The sequence below is a fragment of the Pipistrellus hanaki genome (genome assembly GCF_964339955.1).
Source record: "Pipistrellus hanaki genome assembly, chromosome: 3".
NCBI classification, from domain to species: domain Eukaryota; kingdom Metazoa; phylum Chordata; class Mammalia; order Chiroptera; family Vespertilionidae; genus Pipistrellus; species Pipistrellus hanaki.
In genome coordinates this window covers 140,913,346-140,933,481 of record NC_140505.1, presented here as the reverse complement: position 1 = coordinate 140,933,481, position 20,136 = coordinate 140,913,346, and the positions used below count along the sequence as shown (strand labels likewise).

At 45.4% G+C, this 20,136-nt stretch overlaps 1 protein-coding gene across 8 annotated transcripts in view; it reads right to left on the bottom strand.

Moving 5' to 3' along the window:
• Positions 1–558: 558 nt before the first annotated feature.
• The window catches only part of LOC311620036 (cyclic AMP-dependent transcription factor ATF-7), a 109,904-nt gene continuing 90,326 nt past the window's right edge, over positions 559–20,136 (bottom strand). For all 8 annotated transcript variants that reach the window (XM_084878950.1, XM_084878953.1, XM_084878955.1 and 5 more), the window contains 7 exons: positions 19,423–19,580; positions 17,829–17,928; positions 17,204–17,317; positions 16,432–16,584; positions 15,169–15,366; positions 13,059–13,167; positions 559–5,884 (listed from right to left, as the gene is read on the bottom strand). In XM_084878950.1, coding sequence (XP_084735076.1) covers positions 5,667–5,884; positions 13,059–13,167; positions 15,169–15,366; positions 16,432–16,584; positions 17,204–17,317; positions 17,829–17,928; positions 19,423–19,580 — 1,050 coding nt within the window. In that variant the 3' untranslated portion in view covers positions 559–5,666. The remainder of the gene's footprint in view (positions 5,885–13,058; positions 13,168–15,168; positions 15,367–16,431; positions 16,585–17,203; positions 17,318–17,828; positions 17,929–19,422; positions 19,581–20,136) is intronic.

Genomic DNA, 20,136 nt, shown 5'->3' with positions numbered 1-20,136 from the left:
GCCACACTGGCCAGTGCTACCTGTTGTTGTTTTTTGAGAACTCTCTTACCTGCTACCTAACCAATGCCCGCCCCCCAATGCCCATAGCATTTATCCTATCATAGAAAGGTTCTCCTTTGATCTCTGTGCATTCCCTCATCATGTTGGACACTTCTTGAAGATAGGGTTTATTTTTGTTGTTTTAAAAAAATTGCTGGGAGCGGGTGGGTACAAAACACTGAAAGGTGAGAGGACACTTGCTTTCAAACACCATCCCATCCCCCATCCAGATAAAGCACACACCTCCTCCAGTGAGTGCTCCCATGATGCTCTGGGCCCTTGTCCCCAGGGAAGTGCACAGATCTGAGCCCTGCCTTCGGTTGTGTTATGTATTTATTTAAGACACCGCCTTGTCTAGACTGTGTCTTCACTGCAGAAAAAGGAAGGGTAAGAATCCCGGCTCCTCCTGTTTTAGGAAATGGGGAGGTGAGGAAGATCACAGACGTGAAGCCCAATGAGTCCCCAGGAAGAGTGACAGTGGGACTTGTAGATCAGAGGATCGAAACATCAGACATAACAGTAGTTCTCTCGAGAGTTTAATGTTATATTTGCAGCATAAATAAGGCACAATATATGTCTGGGCAAGGGAGAGGGGGAAGGCCGCCTGGGGGTAACTGCTGAGTGGCAAGGGGAGAGAAGAAGGGACGGTGAGGGAGAACGGAGCGAAGCCTCTGCCTCGCCCGTTCGGGGGTTGTGAGCCTGCTCACAGGGGTCATGCTGAATGGGATGGAGGGGGAGGGAGACCATGGTTTTGTAACAAAATAGCCTGTAGCACTGCATGCTCCCACCTGTCAAAGCCCACCACCGGGGAGACTCAGACCCCCAGTAGAGTTCCTTGATGAGATGGAGAGGTTTTGCTACATGTCAAAGATATACAGATGAGCAGAGATATAACCATAGATACACACTGCTTTCTTTTCAACAGATACTATATCAAGAGGTGGCAGCCTCTGCTGCGGGGCTGGAGGCTCATCTCCCTGCCTGAAGATGTGTGTGTGTGTGTGTGTGTGTGTGTGTGTGTGTGTGAACTGAACAGCTAAACTCCAGCTGGTCCTTTCTGTAACGAAGAGTGTGGAGTGACCAGTCTGCAAGGGAATATGGGACACATCTGCCCAGCCGATGCAGGACAGGTTTTAGGGCTAAGTGGGACGAAGATAAACCTAGATTTCGAGATGAATGATGTGGTTGTTGTTTTAATGGGGGTGGAGAGGGGCGGGAGGAAATGGAAAAAAAACATGTGTTAGTGCTAAGGCAAAGGATGGTACTCAAATCGTCTGGATACCCTGCAAGAACTTCCCAGCTGCTCCGAGGGCGGTGGTTCTCAAACCTTAGTGTGATAAGAACCACTCGGAGTGCTTGTTGGAGCCCATTCCCTGGGTTTCTGATTCAACAGGTCAGGGGTGGGGCCCAAACGTGCATTTCTCACAAGTTCCCAGACGTGGGTGCTGCTGGTCCTGGGCCATGTTCTGAGAACCATCGCCCTAAGGAAAAGCCAATGCAACTAATGCTCAGAGCCACTTCTTACAGCTAAAACCGCACTCACCAGTAGTAGCTAATGCCGTAAGATATCTTTGTGCTACCAGCCCCCATTAAAAACAAACCCTACCAGCACAGCACAAGCCTGCCTCTACAAAGGGCACAAGCTGCCTTAACCTCCCCTACTCTCCCCAGCCTTTTCTCATTCTTTCCAAAAAAGAGATGAAAGAAGTGGTACAAAGGTGGGAATGGTGGCCAGCAGCCGCCTCTGCTCATTCCAGCTGGGTCAGCACCCTGGGAGGGGGTTTGTGTCTGGGTGCACGTGTGTGTTGTAAACAGAAACAAACAGTTTTGTACTCTGAGGGGAGATTAGGGTGTGGGAGGTTGAGGATCCTCACTTGTCTCAGTCCTCCCTCCGCCCCGGTCAAACAGAAGTCTAAAGAAAGCACAAAGAGCACATCAACAAAGGCATATGTGATACAGCTAGGACTGGATTCTAAACAGACTGGTTATGAAATAAAAAACAATACTTTTCCTTCCTGTGTATACAATGTACAATATTAATGGAAATTAATGACGTGGGATGGAAAGGAAGTTCTGAAAGAAAGGGAGAACTTTTGGGGGGGGCGAGCGGTCTCAGGGTAGCACCTTTAATGGAGCCTCTCAGGTGGGACGCGGGCCTCAGAAGCCAGAGGAGAACGTGTCTGCTCGGTGGGCAGGCTGTAAACAGGCCTGGCGATGACTAAGCACCCCGGCTCTGAGTGGTGCCAGGGCAGGGAATCGGGAAAGGAGCCAAGAACAGCACGGCAGGCATAGGAAGGCCACAGGTGAAGTTCGGTTAGGTCACTTCTTTTACCACCACCGAGAGTTCATGGTCTGGTCTTAGGGCCAAGAAGAGGAGAAGCAGCTGAAGGAAGCCAGATGTGGGGCACACAGCCAACAGGCACAGAGTGAGGGAAGAAGCTCCTCCTCTTTCTGTCTCCGAGCTATGGGGAAGCTTCTCAGCTTCTCAGCTCTAAGCACGCCTTCCAGGAAATGGGCAGACTGCACGCCAGACCTGGTTCTGGCCCCTGTCTCTAGGTCAGAGGTGGGGAACCTTGTTCCTGCCAAAGGCCATTTGGATATTTATAACATTATTCAAAGGTCATACAAAATTATTAACTTAAAAATTAGCCGTCTGTATTTGGTTACACATTAATTAACTCACCCAATACCTTGCCAAGGCCAGACCAAATGATTCCACGGGCCTTGCACGGCCTGCGTGCCCGAGGTTCCCCACCCCTGCTGTATGGCTTGCACGTCTAGCGGCTGTGTCTTGGAGTGAAGTGAGAGGCCGAGTCCTGTGCTCGGTGGAAGAGTCCTAGGGTCCACACCCCAGCCCCTTCAGAAGTGTCTCCCCCGGGCTCCCTGGCAGCCTAACGAAGGGCTAAAGGACACTCTCCCTGGTGTTTGGTTCTGGTGCAGATGAGTCTGGAAGGCAAAGAGCACGGGAGAGCAGCCAGGGAGGCAGCGAGGACCAGGTCATGACATTCCCCTTGGTATGAGAGGCTCACGGTAAGCAATTGTCCTCGGTTTGTAGTGAGACCGAGGACCAACTGAAGATTGGTCTGCAGGCTCAATGGGCAGACTGCAGGTCCTGCCCCTTCCTCAAGTCACTGCTGCTTTCTTACTGAGGTTCTGGCCATGCCCCTCACTCGGGTCCGCAGTGCGAACCCCCCACTGATGGAAACGGGAGTTAGACGCGGGGTGAAGAAACGACGGAGACCCTCGACGTAAACGAGCCTCCTGCTCAGGGGCAGGTGGGCAGAGCAGCCTCCGCCAGCGCCCAGCAGCGCGGCAAGGCCGGGGTGAGACTCTTCACCTGAAACACACTTGACTGAAGGCGGAAGAAAATAGTGAAGGGTCTTATGAAGGCTCCTTAGGAGCCATAAACTCAGTCAAGCTTAAGGGCAAGGCTCATGGTGGGAAATCAATAGAATAAAAAAACTGAAACAAAACTAAAGCAGAAGAGCCCGGGAGCAGCGTCTGCGAGCCCTGAGCACGAGTTATGGCTGTGAGTTTTACAGGCGAGAGGAGTCCCTGGAGGCGGAAACCTGCATCCTGACCATCTGCCTTGCCATTTGCTAATCTGAGTCACCTCAGGGGCTGTTCCTGTTGGGTCTCGGGTGGTAGAGGATGAGAAAACCACGTTTCTCTCCTTTCTCTTCACCAGGTGTGGCTTGTTCAGCACCAGCTCTGCAAGGGGAAATTAAAAACAATGCAGTGGAACATGTCACCTGACTGGCCCACCGGTTTATCGCTCTGAGGAGACTGCAATCCTGTAGCTGGGAACATTTCCTCGTTCCCCTGGGCCAGACAAAACAACAAAGGAAGCTGGACGTTACCTGCTTGTATGTTTAAGACGGAGGTAGAGAGATGGAGAAAAGGACATTCTTGGCTTTGGCAGGTGGCAGGTGGCGGCGCTGGGACAATTGGAAGGGTTTCAGACTGAAGAGCCACTAAAGCTGACATACCTATCCACAGGCCTCTGGCTTTGGATTGCTTCCTATGGCCCTGGTAGAAATTGCATAGTTCAGAGCCAAAGGAAGATGAGAAGTCTTCATGGGGAAGAGAGAGAGACCAGAGGGATGAATTTCCTCCTCTGTAACCCTACTCTTCAGAGTAAGAATGGCTGAGGGCAATAGTCACCCATTTCCCAGGCAGGCTAGACCTTTCAACAAGCAGGGCTCTTCTGCTGAGCTCAGAACTGCACCTCCCCCTCTCCTCCCCCTGCCCCCCCATCCAACCTTGAACTCGGAAAACCCTCGCGGGGCCCTGGCTGTGAGGCCTGAGTCTTGGGGGTTGGCCTGTGGAGAAGCACCGCATCGAGGGGGCAAGAAGCAGAAAAGAGCTGAAGAGAGGCCTGGTGGCCAGGCTACGAGCCTGCTGAGAGGAAGAAGGGAGATCCAGAGGGGGTGGGGCACGTGGGAATACAAGACCCTAGCTCAGGGAAGGCAGATGAGTGAGGCTGAGAAGGGGAAAGTGAGGGACAGCTGGTTCAGGGCTGCATCTGAACCAGCCGTGGAGAAAGGCATTCATGTGGCCAGGAGAACCAAGAGGGAGAGGCAGAAGCGGAAAGCTGACCAAAAGGAATATGCATGCTTTGGTCAGTCAACTCCTGTACAACAAAGAGTCACTCCCTTAACCTGATGGAACAAGCTTTCCTGCCTGACCTGATGATTAGGCTGAAGAAGGAGAGAGTGGGGAGGGGAGGAGTCAGCTAGTCAGATCCTGGGCTCTTCCCCTTTCCCTGCCAAGCCCTAGCTGATAAGGCCACCAGGTGATTGCAAGGCTTAGTGGGAAGTGGAAAAGACCCCACCACTAGACTGGGAAAACTCAAGAGGCAAAACGTGTTATCCAAATAGCCCTGCAAACAGATTAAAAAGGACTAGAACTCTTGGGGTTTTGTTTCTTTCTTTTTCCTTTTTTTTTGTTTTTTGTTTTTTTGTTTTTGGTTGTTTTGGTAGAAAATAGGGAGAAGGACTAAAGTTTATGGAAGAGCTGGAAAAAATATTGCTACTTCATACATCAAAGGTAACTTTACAATCTCCCTAAGTGAATATTTTGACTAGAATTTTGGATGGGTAAAAAGGGATATAAGCAGCTACTGGGACACAATGTCCTGAGTCCATGAGGGGGCTGGAGATGGGTCAGCAGTTGATTCTCCATCAATTCTGGCTCTCTCTACCTAGCAGATAGTGACATGCTGCTAAGGAACAAGAAGGTAACAGTTATGGCTTATTGGGAAGAGAGGAAACTGGGAAACCGGTAACCTACAAGTGCAAGGGTTAGTGTTAAAAGAGAGAAGTACGGTGCATGGGCGAGGGTGGCTGACTGTTCAGACCATGTGGAAGGGCCTCTGGCTGTGAGGACTTCAGAAACCCCCCCTTCGGGGATGATCTATGTGGCTCTGGGGCTGGGAGGCTCCTAGTACAGGTGTCAACGTACACGACCATGTGGCTGAAGAGAAAAGCCCCACATCTGTCCTTTACTCACAACACACAGTTCCCCCACACCGCCACGTCTAAGGCAGACGGGAGGGGATAAGATGACACCTCTCTCGGCTCTCGAACGGCGAGCTCTGGCTGGGGACCTCTCCACCAGGGGAGGCATCATCTGCCCGCAGACTGGGACTGTGGAGTCATAATCACATGCGACTGTATGGGCATGCTCAGTTCTGTCCTTTGGCTGGCCATCTGCGTGAGGACTGAGGTGGCCACCGCTTCAGCCGCAGAGCGAACGCTGAGGCCATTGCTGGGTGCTGTTGCTGAGCTGTGCTGGATCACGGGGGCTGGAGAACCCGTCGGCTCCGAGCTTTCCTTGGGGCTTTCTGCCAGGGAAAGAGGGCAAACAGCAGAGAGCAAGTGGTTAGAAAACAGCATAGGGAAACAGGCGGAACTACCTTTCGCCGCAATTCTAAAGCAGACCGAAGGAAAAGGAAGCCCATCTTCTTTTTGATGGTGGAGAAACTGCCCAGATTTTGGCTTCTAAGCTATGAATGAGCTAGGAAGCAGTAAGCCATGAGAAGGGAAACAAAAACTAAACAAATTAACCTACCTATCCAATAAAGCAAATCCCCAACATGCTAATTACACTGTCTGGCTTCTAGGTCTCTGTATGCAGTTCATTACCCTACTGGAACAGTCTTCTTAGTCATGTTTTAAAGGTGATTTTTGTTGTTGTTAATTTTTATCCGAGGATACTTTTCCATTTATTTTTTAAGAGAGAGTGGGAGGGAGAGTGAAACATTGATGTGAGAGAGACACATTAATTAGTTGCCTCCTGCACACACTTGGACCAGCTACGTGCCCTTGACCAAGAACTGAAGCTGTGATGCTCGTGCATGGGTCAATGCCTTTGCCACTGAACACCCCAACCAGGACCACAGGTGATTTGAAATAGCTTTATTTTTAGCTATCTTTTCTGATTAATTGCCACAGGAACTGAATCATTCCATTCTTTTTTCTATTCCTTTAGAATGTCGTTACACCATAGGTAAGCCTAATAAACATCAAGCTACAATCAAATAATGTCATAAATAATTAGTCCTTGGCCAAGGTTCACTTAACACAATAAACCCCAAAGAGTTTACCTTCCAAGCTATTACTTAGCTAGGCATTACTGATTTAAAATATTTGATGAGTTTTGCCACTCCACCTAACGTGACAGTAACATTTCACTAAACACAAGTATCTGAACTGCATACTGATAGTTCCATGTTGCTCATCAGTCAAGGAGCTTTCTTAAATGGCTGACAGCCTTGATGGGCTGCTTAGAGAGAGAGATGTTGGGATGAGGGGAAACTTCCAATAGTTAGCTATATATATATATATATATATATATATTATTATCATTATTATTTTTAGCTCTATTTTTGACCTGAAGAATGCCTGAGTCTTCTATTAGAATCTGCGAAGCCTTCTTTGTTGCACTCAGGAAATTAACTATTTCACTGCTTGTGCTTTCAGAGCACACATTCATTTATTCATCACATATTTAATGAGCATTGTCCATGTGCTGGACACCGAGGTATATAAAAAATAAAATGGTATCCCTGTCTTTAGGAAGCTCCCAATCTAAGGGCTTTCTTTCTTTTTTAAAAAATTTTTATTTTATTGATTTCCCCCCCCCCATAGCATTGGTTTTTATTACTAAGCCAAACATTCCACCTTTATAGTGAATAATGCAACCTGCAGAAGACTCTGTGTATTGATCTTTTTTTTTTTTTTTTTTTTTTTTTTTTTTTTACAGAGAGGAAGGGAGAGGAATAGAGAGTTAGAAACATCGATGAGAGAGAAACATTGAACAGCTGCCTCCTGCACACCTCCTATGGGGCATGTGCCTGCAACCAAGGTGCATGCCCTTGACCGGAATTGAACCTGGGACCTTTCAGTCCACAGGCCGATGCTCTATCCACTGAGCCAAACCTGTTAGGGCTAAGAGCTTTCTTAACAGGGATATCTGTGCTTACCCTACTAACAGGTTGACATGTTTATCTCCTCATAGCCCCAAGTCTCTCAGAGGTAGAGACAGCATTTCGTTTGTATTGTGTTAAATACCTACTATAATGTCTACATCACACAGCAGGAACTACATACATTTTTGCTGTAACAAATAAGGAGTTTAATGGAATGACTACATGTCAGAGTTCTTATAGGGGTTGAGTAGAACACTTACTGTATATAGTTTTCATACCAATATTCAACCCTTGTCTTCCTTTCTGCCAAGGGCCATCTGGATATTTATAAATAATTCGAGAGCCATACAAAATTATCAACTTAAAAATCAGTCTGCTATCTGTGTTAGTTTGGGGTGGGGTGTTTCATTAAACCCTGTGGATTTTTACTTTGGATCTCAAATGTTATACTGCAGGCCACAGGCATGACAGGCCATGAGCAGGTGAGGAAACAATGGACAAGTGTTTAAAACTCCTTTGTCGCCTAATGAGCTTCTGAATGTATCACTGTGGTCCACAGAGAAGGCTGGAGAAGGGAGCAAAGAGATGCTGTATCAGCTACTGCAGCCTTAAAACAAAGTTGGTGTCTCTGTGGATCTTAAAATTGTTCATATGCAGCTTATTTTATTTTTGTTTAATCAAATAAGGAAGAGGGCTTTTTTTCCATGGGGTGGGGGACATTAGTCTTCTGCCCTAGCTGGTTTGGCTCAGTGAATAGAGTGTTGGCCTGTGGAATGAAGGATACCGGGTTCGAGTAAGGTCAAAGGCATGTACTTTGGTTGCAGGATCCCTGGCACTGGTTAGGGTGCATGGAGGAGGCAATCAATTGATGTGTCTCTCACATTGATGTTTCTCTCTTTCTGTCTCTCTCCCTCCCCTTCATCTCTCTTAAGAATCAATGTAAAATATTTTTGGGTGAGGATTAACAACAATAACAAAAAAATTAGTCTGCTATTGTTGGTCCCAAACATTTCATTAACTCACCCATAATGCCTTGGCAGGGCCAAACCAAATGATTTTGTGGGCCCTACAGGGCCTGTGGGCCGGACATTCCCCTCTTGCTTTAGCTCATGAGAAGTTTCTGAGACGGTTGATCATACATTGTAAAACACTTAGCCTTGGTTAACAGACCACCACACTCAGCTACTCAGCTGGTTTTCCTCCTACCTTCTAGGCTGCTCATCTCAGTCACTTTTGTGCATTTCTTCTCATCTCTCTGACCTCTTCAAATGTTGTAGTATCCCAGGGCTGAGCCCTGGGAATTCTCTTTTTCTACCTATGGGCTCTCCCTTGACAATAATATTTCATCCAGTTTTATGGCATTAAAAACTAGCCTGGTTACGATGGCTCCGTGGTTGAGCATCGACCTATGAATCAGGAGGTTACGGTTTGATTCCTGGTCAGGTTACATGCCCAGGTGGCAGTCTTGATCCCCAATCATGCAGGAGATAGCCAATCAATGATTCTATCGCATCACTGATGTTTCCATTTCTCTCCCTCTCCCTCTAAAATCAATAAAAATGTATTTATAAAAACCTAACTATATGCTGCTGATTCCCATCGTCATATCTTGCAGACTTTCCTCTGAACTGCAGACCCATGTAACCAGCTGTCTGCTTGACTCCACCTTCAAAACAAATAGCCTTCTGCCCAGCTGGTGTGGCTTAGTTGGTTGAGCCTCATCCCATGTCCCAAGGAGGTGGTGGTTCGATTCCCAGTCAGAGCACATGCCCATGTTGTAGGCTTGATCAGGGTGTGTGCAGGAGGCAACCAATCAATGTCTCTCTCGAACACTGATATTTCTCTCTCTCTCTCTCTCTCTCTCCCCTTTTTTCTTCTTCCTTCCCTCCCTACTTTCTATTTTCTCTAAAAATAAATGAATAAATAAATAAATGGAAAAAAATATCCTTGGTGAATATTAACAAAAACAAACAAACAAACAAACAAAAAGACTGACAAGCTTCTTAAACTCAGCTTGTCCAAAAATGAGCTCCAAATATACCTCCCATTTAATTTCCTCCTACACTTTCCCCTATTTCAACTAATGGCAAATACATTCTTGCAGTTGCTTGGGCCAAAAACTTTGGTGTAACTTTTATCCTTCTTGTTCTCATATATACTATTACATTTGGCCCCATCATCAAACCCTGTCACTCTAACTTTAAAATATCCTGAATTCAATTCCTTCTCACCACTTTCACTTCCACCATCTTGGTCCAAGTTTCCAACAACTCTTGTGCAAATTGAAGTTTCCTGTCCAAATGTAAGTCAGATCAGTCATGTCACAGCTCTGCCGAAAACCCTCTGATGGTCCTCAGTGTAGAGTAAAAGCTGAGGTCCTCACCATGTCTGACAAGGCCCCCCACAAAGATGCTCCCTTTACCTTCCCTATCTCATCTCCAACTGGTCTCCAGGCCCATTCCCTCTAATCCAGCCACGCAGCCTCCTTGATGGTCCTAGAATGTGCCAGGCACGCTCCCACCTTGGATCTTTGCCTTTGCTCTTCTTCCTGCAGTACTTTCCCCACATAAGTGCATGGCTAGCTCCCTCACTTCCTTAAGGTCTTTATTCAAAAGCTACCTCAAAAAAACAAGAACAAAAAAACAAAAACATGAAACAAACAAACAAAAAAAACCCTAAAAGCCACCTCATCTAAAATTTCAACCTTGCGGTCAACACTGCATATTTCTCTTCATGTTTTATTTTTTTCTTCCAAGCATTTACTATTTAAAATAATAAAAAAAATACATTTTTATTGATTTCAGAGAGAGGAAAGGAGAGGGAGAGATAGAAACATCAATGAGGAGAACCAAGTGGCGGCATAAGTAAACATAGCCTCTCACAACCACATCAAAATTACAACCAAAAAGCAGAACAACTACCACCCAGAACCGAGGGAAAGCTGGCTGAGTGGAATTTCCATAACTAGAGAGGTGAAGAAAGCACACTGAAACTGTGTAAGAGGTGTGGAGGTGCGGAAAGTGCTGGCACTTGGATGTGCTGTTCTTTAATTGGGAGGGAGATACAAGCTCCCACTTGCTCTGAACTCCAGTTCCAGGCAAGACTCTGGGGGACCCAGACACATACGGGGAGAAACTGGACTGTCTGGCATTGGGACAGGAATACGAGGGTGACTTACTCTCAGAGGGGCTCACAGCGATCATTGTTCCTGCACAGGGCACAGAACGCTCAGACCCGGGGACCTCTCCAGGGCAGGGATGTTTGCTCTGGAAGCCACTGCTGTTTGCTCCACCCTGGTGATTCTCAGAGACCCTGCTCCACCCAATTTACAACCCCACCCAAGCTGTTCGCATCGGCCTTTGAATATGAATGGCCTGTCCTTTTTCCACCTAAAATCTGTCCAACTCGCCGAGACCGGTTTGGCTCAATGGATAGAGCGTCGGCTTGGGGACTGAAGGGACCCAGGTTCGGTTCCGGTCAGGGGCGTGTACCTTGGTTGCGGGCATATCCCTAGTGGGGGATGTGCAGGAGGCGGCTGGTCGATGACTCTCTCTCATCGATGTTTCTGGCTCTCTATCTCTCTCTCATCCTCTCTGTACAAAATCAATAAAATATATTAAAAAAAAAAAATCTGTCCAACTCTAGCTGGGTCAGAGAGCCAGGGCTTCCAAAAGAAGACCCAGGATCCACTGGCAGCAGCAGCCAGCCTTACTTCACAGCTGGGCCTCATCTGGATATTTCCAAATCCCATACAAAGAAGAGGAATCTGAAAATGTCTCTATAGATCCTGCTGGGTGACCCCAGACAGTGGCTGACCTTGCACCTCCTTGGAGATCCAAGAGCCAGTGTACCCAGTGAACAGAGTGAGACCATACTGGATTACAACTCTTCACATCCATAAGAGACATACTCAGGGGGCAGGCTAAGTAAGCACCAAAGCCCCATTGAAGCAAGTCCTGCCCCATAAGGGTGTCTCCTGTGCAATACATCTTCCAGTGTAGACATAGCTGGTCATCACAGCCAACTGGCCTGGAGGTCAATTCCTCCCAGTGATATCAACAGCAATCAAGTGTTAACTACAACAAGAATATGCAAACAGCCCACAAAGGGGTGCACCAAGAGCGTCCACCTCAGGTGACTGGGGAGGCTGAGCAACTGGGCAACACAAGGCCACTCTATCAACTTAAGGAGACTTAGCAGCTACCAAGTACATAGAACAAACACAGGAAAGCAGCCAAAATGCAGAGACAAAGAAACAAGTCACAAATAAAAAGAAATGTATGAAGCAAAATACTGGATTTAGAGTTCAAAACCACAGTTATAAGGTTACTTAAGAATCTTCTAAAAACCTCTGAGAAATTTAGTGAGACTCTCAAGGATATGAAAAAGGACCAATTAGAAATTACGGTACACTGACTAAAATAAAGAATAATATACAGAGATCCAACAGCAGACTAGAGAATCCCAAAAATCAAGCCAAAGATTTGAATTACAAAGAAGCAAAAAACAGCCAAGAAAGAAAGAAAAAAGAATCCATAAATATGAAGATAGTGTAAGGAGCCTCTGGGTCAACTTCAAGCATACCAACATCCGAATTATGGGGGTGACAGAAGAAGAGAGAGAGCAATATATTGAAAAGCTATTTGAAGAAATAATGACAGAAAACTTTCCTTACCTGGTGAAAGAAATAGACTTATAAGTCCAGGAAGTACAGAGAACCCCAAACAAGAGGAATCCAAAGAGGACCACACCAAGACACATCATAATTAAAATGCCAAGGACAGCCAAAACCGGTTTGGCTCAGTGGATAGAGCGTCGGCCTGTGGTCTGAAAGGTCCAGGGTTCGATTCTGGTCAAGGGCATGTACCTTGGTTGTGGGCACATCCCCAGTGGGGGGTGTGCAGAAGACAGCTGATTGATGATTCTCTCTTATCGATGTTTCTATCTCTCTTTCCCTCTCTCTTCCTCTCTGTGAAAAATCAATAAAAAAAAAAAAAAAATGCCAAGGACAAAAGACAAAGAGAGAATCTTAAAAGCAGCAAGAAAAAAACAGTTAGTTACCTACAAGGGAGAACTGTCAGTTGATTTCTCAACAGAAACTATGCAGGCCAGACAGGAGTGGCAAGAAATTTACAAAGTGATGAATAACAAGAATCTACAACCAAGATTACTCTATTCGGCAAAGCTATCATTTAGAATTGAAGGTCAGATAAAGAGCTTCATACGCAAGAAAAAGCTAAAGTAGTTTATCACCACCAAACCAGTATTATATGAAATGCTGAAGGGTATTCTTTAAAAGGAAGAAGAAGAAAAAGGTAAAGATAAAAAATTATAAAAACAAAGTGACAATAAATACATATCTGTCGACAAGTGAACCTAAAAATCAAATGAATAAAAAACCTGATGGCCCAGCTGGCGTGGCCCAGTGGTTGAGCATCAACCTATTAACCGGGAGGTCAGGGTTCAGTTCCCGGTCAGGGCACATGCCTGGGTTGGACCCCCCAGAACATTGAGAACAGAGTTATAAAATTACAAACATCGAGACACTCAGTGCATTCTGACCTTGCTTAGGTTGTAAGCCACTTACCTAAGTAGCCTTGGGTCTTTTTCTGTAGTGCAGTGACTGGACAGTCTTTATGAGCTAACAGTAGCTGTTTCAACTGAGCCACCTCATTGCGTAGTAATGTGACTTCATTCTGGGGACGGGAGGGAAGAAAACAGTATCAAGAAAATTCATCCTTCACTCTTTAACCCCCAGTGACCATCTCTCAAAGTGACGACAGAATACTGCCTGGATTTTCTCTTCCAAATCTGGAGACTTCTGACCCAGCGAGGCTTCAGCTAGCCCAGGGCCAGTAGAATCATGAGTTCGATGACAGGAGCTGCTTACAATGTAAGGTAGGGACTTACAATAGAAAAATTACTCCTATACAGGATAAACATGATTATACCAAAATTAATAATGCATAAGTCCTGTGACTAAGAAAGTCTACTTCCATGACTTTGAATCTATTTAACAGAATGACCTATTCAAATGTGTATAATGTTCACTGCAGCATTGCTGTTCTAGCAAAAAATTAGAAACATGACAAATATCCAGACCTTGTAATGTAACTACACTACAGAATGTACTACTATCCAGCCATTTTAAAAAACACACAATCCCTCCCTGACTCCCCTACAAAAACTATAAATGAAGATAGTATTTAGAAATACATATATGTCTGGACTCTGGCTGGGTAGCTCAGCTGGTTAGAGCATTATCCTGATACACCAAGGTTGTGGGTTCAGTTACAGGACACATACAGGAATCAACCAACGAATGCATAAATAAGTGGAATAACAAATTGATGTTTCTTTCTTTCTTTCTTTCTTTTCTTTCTTTCTAAAAAAAGTGTCTGGTAGGTGCACATCAAACTTACCTATAGGGGAAAGAATAAGTTTGGAAAGGCATGCTGAAGAGGGATTTTGTGGTGTTTTTTTTTTGTTGTTGTTGTTAATCCTCACCTGAGGATTTTTTCCACTGATTTTCAGAGGGAGAAGGAGAAAGAGAGAAACATCTATGTGAAATAGAGACACATCAATTGGTTGCCTGCAGCAGCGCCCAATCGTGGGGGCCAGGTCAAACCTATGATCCAGGTATATCTCTTGACCTGGAGTTGAACCTGTGACCCTTAGGTGCTCAGATGTGGGGTGGAGTCCGGAGATGCTCTAACCCAGTGGTCAGCAAACTCATTAGTCAACAGAGCCAAATATCAACAGTACAACGACTGAAATTTCTTTAGAAAGCCTAATTTTTTAAACTTAAACTTTATAGGTAGGTACATTGTTATTAACTTAATTAGAGTACTCCTAAGCTGGCCTTTGCTAAAAACTCAAGGGGTCAAAGAGCCGCATATGGCTCGTGAGCCACAGTTTACAGACCACTGCTCTAACCATTGAAAACACCAGCCAGGGCGAGACGGTGTTTTTCTTCTACATCTTTGTGTGTATGTATGTGAAAATATTATCTTGTAATGAAATATTTTAAATAATCAGAAGGAAAAATAATATTCAAGAAAATGTATGGCCCTGATTAGTTTGGCTCAGTGGATAGAGCATCAGCCTGTGGACTGAAGGGTCCCGGGTGTGATTCCAGCCAAGGGCATGTACCTTGGTTGCAGGCACATCCCCAGTAGGAGGTGTGCAGGAGGCAGGTTATCAATGTTTCTCTCTCATCGATGTTTCTAACTTTCTATTCCTTTCCCTTCCTCTCTGTAAAAAAGCAGTAAAATATATTTAAAAAAAGAAAAGAAAATGTATGGATTATAATTGTTCTATTTTTGCTTGTGTGGCTTTTTCTTTCTTTTATTAAGCTGATTTATCTGGGACAAATGCATTTCCCTTCGGGTATTCCATGACCCCAGTCAGAGTTTACTGATGACTTAAAAGAGCATCCTGGGGTGCTTAATTTAATTCCCTTCATCCAAATGGGTCTATGAATAAATCATCCCAGTAGCAGATTTGGCAATCGATGATGTCTTTTCCAATCCCTGGGGAAGAGATTTCAACTCTGGCAGTAAGAGATTCTTCCTGGAACATCTTCTGTATCTGTCCTAACTTAAATAATTACCATCTTCTATTATATTGTCCCATTTTTTTCTGACTCAACACTTTCAAGACTCAACAATCTCGACAACCATCTAGGACCCACTCACACTCAGCTGAATGTTCTGAGAAGTGAGTTCCTCTGCCTTCTTCTCCAGGGAGGACACCCACAGCTTCCGCTTCTGACGGCAGCGAGAGGCAGCAGCCCGGTTGCGCTCCAGAAAGCGCTGCCGCCGCTCATCCGGATCTTCATCCACCGTGCGCCGCCGGCGCCCGCCTGTGCTGGGGGTGGGCTGGGCTGGGGAGACCTGTTGCCCAAGAAGGAAGCGGAGTTACTTGAAAGGAATTAAACCTGGTGTTAAGGTATACTGGTAAGACCTGTAAAGGGATGTATCAATCTCTGTAACCACAGCAAGTCTCATCACTATGTATACCCTTAGCTTCTCTTTTGTAATTGTTCCCTCATTCTGCCTCCCATTTCCTTCCAGTCTTCTCAAGTCCCATACGTATACAACCAGAACTCAGTTGGAAACTGATTATCTGAGACAGATAGACAAAATGAACCCAGGATCACTTTTTGTTTCTTATAGGGAATCTTGTAGGGAAGGAAAGCATAAAGAAGGATATCGGGAACTTTTAGCAAGTCTGGAATAAAAAGTTTACAAATCACTGATTTGAACAAGCAATAAATACAAACAACTGAAAATCTCCCTATGCAGTAACACCCTAGCACCACAGACCTCCTAGTCAAGGATTCATGACCCTTTCTGTGGAAAGCCAAATTCCCACCACCCCAAAATTTTCTTTAAATTTCTATAATGGAAGGAGTCAGTCTCTTAACTATAAGGACCTAAGCTGGCTACACAGTAACTCTCACTGGCCCTGATTTGTGGAACTGGTGCCATCTGGTTGGCATAGGAGCTCAGGGGCTCAGGTCCCCTCCTCCCTGAAAAGAGGCTCTGATATGAGCTTCACAAACTCTCGAGCCACTTCATCATTGCTCAGGTGGGTTTTTTTTTTTTTTTTTTTTTTTTTTTGTGTGTGTGTTTTTAAGACAATAGATGAGAAAGAGATTAAGAGAACCTCCTTTGGCTGGTACACATACATCATTCTCATATAGGTTACACCAAAAATTAAGACCTCCTCTGTGACAGTTCTGTATTATCTAGTCTGCTTACATGTAAGTATAACACAAGGGTGGATAAAGAATGGTACTTTTTACTACTGTCAAATTGTCAACAAGAATCAAAGCACAGGAAGGTGTCCAGAAAGCTGAAATCTATTCTTCTCTAAATTTTCTGCTCATTGAAAAACATAGGACTTAAAAAGCAATGGTGACATAGCTGGTTCCCCCATCTAAGGGCCCAACTGACCTGTGGCTGGGCAGGGGATGGGGCGTCAGGGTGCTGGATGAGGATCTGGCTCTGCTCAGGACGGGCTGTCACCATGGTGCTGGCGGTACCCACCACCATTCCACAACCTCCATTGATTGAGGAGACTTGGTTGGTTAGGGTGGCTTTTAGTCTCTGTGGAAAAAGATAAGAAAAAAAAATAAAAGGTTTTCAAGGCTGAGATTCTATCAAGGATGGGAAGAATGGGCTTGGATTTTATTACTGACTTACAAATAGCTAAAATTTCCATAACAATTTTCCCTTAACAGAGGAAATAAAAGAAAATGACGGGGAGAGAGTGTGCACCTGGATCCCTAAAATGCCTGCTCTATTCCCTGGCTGTCATCCTGGGCACAGTTGGAGGGTGGGGGTGGCTGAGGCAATAGAGTCCAGATGAAAGCTCTCTCCTGGAGCCCGGCCAGGCGCTGGTTACGCAGCTATTCACCTCTTGGCCAGCTCTCCTGCCCACTCATCCACCCTCCATCTGTCACCCTGGAACTGAAACAGCAAGTGTTCCTCCCCAAACAATCTGTGCTCCTCTTCACTGCCATGGTCTATGTACCAGGCTCTAAAGGTGGAAGGGAGGAGATGGGAGTCCGAAATCAGGGTCTCTTTTCCTACAGACCTCACAACAGGGTATCTTTAGCTTTGCCACGTCCCAGAAGGGTCCCTTGCTTGGCTCATTTGAAAAACCTGGGCTGATCCCACTTTTCTTACAAAGAGCCACTGTTGCCCCAGGCTGGAATATACTCACCATCTTGGCCTCTGATGGCATAGGGTGGCCAGAGGGAGAAATGGAACCACTGCTGTTAACTGGTGGGCCAGGGATACCAGGAATGTTGGGCACCATAGACACAGGTCTGGCCAGCTGGATCAAGAGAAGGAAGAAAAACCAGAAGGGAACATAATAGTATTGGTGGGGCAACAGCTTCCCAAAATGCAGTGATTTTGAGATTGGCACATCAGGGCCTGTTCTGTGCAACCTGCCCACAGGGCATACAGGGATCCTGGGAAATACCTCCCCCCACAGCACTGAATCTAATCTTCCAATGCTATGACAACTTCTACGGGAAGGCTGGGGCTATATTGAGGCAAGTGGTGGGCAATTTGGAAGGTTCTAAGAGCCAAGTGAAAGCAACCAATCAGCAGGCTGGCGAGATCAATTCCTAGACAAGGAGCCAATTGTCCAGATGAGCCTTTGTCTAGTGTTCCATAGTACTGGGTTGGCAGAGGTTAGTGAAGTGTTTGGGCAGGCTTCCATGCCCCACTAATACAGACCAGAGCCCACTTTTCCCTGGGGCTCCCGTGTTTAAGAGCATTCAGGTGGAAGGGAGGGAGTGTGTGCTGGTAGGGCTGGCTGTCCCAGCTACAGAGCTTACCGATATAACAGAAGGCATCTGTACCGGAGGCCCTGGCAGCACAGGCATGGTCTGCCCATTAGCAAGATGCATGACGAGAGGAAGGGAGCCAGTGGGAGACCTAGAGGACACATGGAGTGAAATGCTCACAATACAGACCCTTTTGCCTATGGATCTTCTCCAGTTACAGAAGCTAAAGGGCAACATTGTGTAATCTTGACACCCTCATGAAGGTGGAAAAGCAGGGAATGATTCGAGATCTTTACACTTTGCAAATTAAGCAAATACCACTGAACTCAAATGGGTGGGAAGCAAATCCTATTAAGAGTTCTGAATAATTGCCCTGGCCAGTGTTGCTCAGTTGGTTGAATATCATACTGGGCACCGAAAAGGTCGCCGGTTTGATTCCTGGTCTGGGCACATGCCCAAGTTGTGGGTTCAATCCCTGGTTGAAGTGCATATGGGAGACAAACTATTGACATCCAGAATCGATGGGCAGCTAAAGAGCTTCACATATAAGAAAAAGCTAAAGGAGTTCATAATCACCAAACCAGTATTATATGAAATGCTGAAAGGTATTCTCTAAGAAGAGGAAGAAGAAGAAAAAGGTAAAGATAAAAATTATGAACAACAAATACATAACTATCAACAAGGGAATCTAAAAATCAAGTGAATAGCCGAAACTGGTTTGGCTCAGTGGATAGAGTGTCAGCTTGTGGACTGAAAGGTCCCGGGTTCGATTCCAGTCAAGGGCATGCACATATGTGTGTGTGTGTGTGTGCAAGAGGCAGCTGATTGATGATTCTCTCTCATCAATGTTTCTAACTCTCTATCCTTCTCTCTTTCTCTCTGTAAAAAATCAATAAAATATATATTAAAAAAATAAAAATCAAGTGAATAAAACAATCTGATGAACAGAATAAACTGGTGAATATAACAGAATCAGGGGCATAGAAAGAGAGTGGACTGACAATTCTTGGGGGTAAAGGGGTGTGGGGGGGTGCGGGAAGAGACTGGACAAAAATCGCACACCTACAGATGAGGACAGTGTGTGTTGGGGGGAGATAAGGGAAGAGAGTGGGATGGGAACCAGGTGGAGGGGAACTATAGGGGGGAAAAGAGGAACAACTGTAATAATCTGAACAATAAAGATTTACTAAATTAAAAAAATAAAAAAGTATTAAATCTCTAAATTAATCAAGTATTATCCTCAAATAAATACTTGCTGATCTACTCAAAAGGGAGAGGAATCTATTTATTTTGAGAGACAATCATAGTGCCCTAACTGGTTTGGCTCAGTGGATAGAGCATTGGCCTGAGGACTGTAGGGTCCCAGGTTTGATTCCGGTCAAGGGCATGTACCTTGGTTGCGGGCACATCCCCAGTGGGGTATGTGCAGGAGGCAGCTGATCGATGTTTCTCTCTCATCGATGTTTCTAACTCTCTATCCCTCTCCATTCCTCTCTGTAAAAAAATCAATAAAATATACTTTTAAAAAAGAGACAATCATAGTAACTCATTTTCTTTGAGTATTCAAACAGTCCCTGTTTTATCAAATAATTCTACAAAGCAGAAAAAAATTCAGACTTATTATTTCTCTCTGCTCTTTACTTACCCCAGCTGCCTGTTGGATGGTGGAGCCTGTGTGATGACAGAGGTTGGGGAGGGAAGGGTTGGGTGAAGTGGATCATAGCCCAAGTGGAGAGGCAGGGAGCCAGGGCGTACAATGGTAGGCGTTGGGGTAGATATCACAACAGACTTTGGGGCAATTTCCTGGGGGAGAAGAGACCAACAGATCACAAAGAGCTTTAAGGGGCTGTTTATAGAGAAATATGTAGCTGGTAAAATCCAGCACAAATTTATTGGAAAGAGCACAGAGCAAGTCATGTCGCTCTAGGGTCACAGACCATACTCACACATTCAACAAAAATGCTGAGTTAAGACCTTTTGGCTATCCCCCTTTCATCAGGGATGATGCCCATATGAATGAGATGACAGTTGAAAAATCACGTGAAATCTCTGTAGAAGCATTGTAGTATCATATAAATTCTAAAAATTGTTATGCTTTTTTACAGTTTAGATAATGTCATTCTAAACTTGATACTGTCATTCTAAACTTTGTGTCCTTTGTTCTCTAACAGGAAATGGCAGGTACAGGTATAAGACTGGTGATAAGGCAACTCAATATCTTCTTTAAAAAAGGGCTATGGCCAAAACTGGTTTGGTTGAGTGGATAGAGCTTTGGTCTGTGGACTGAAGGGTCCCAGGTTCGATTCCACTTAAGGAACATTGGTTGCAGGCACATCCTCGGTAGGGGGTGTGCGGGAGG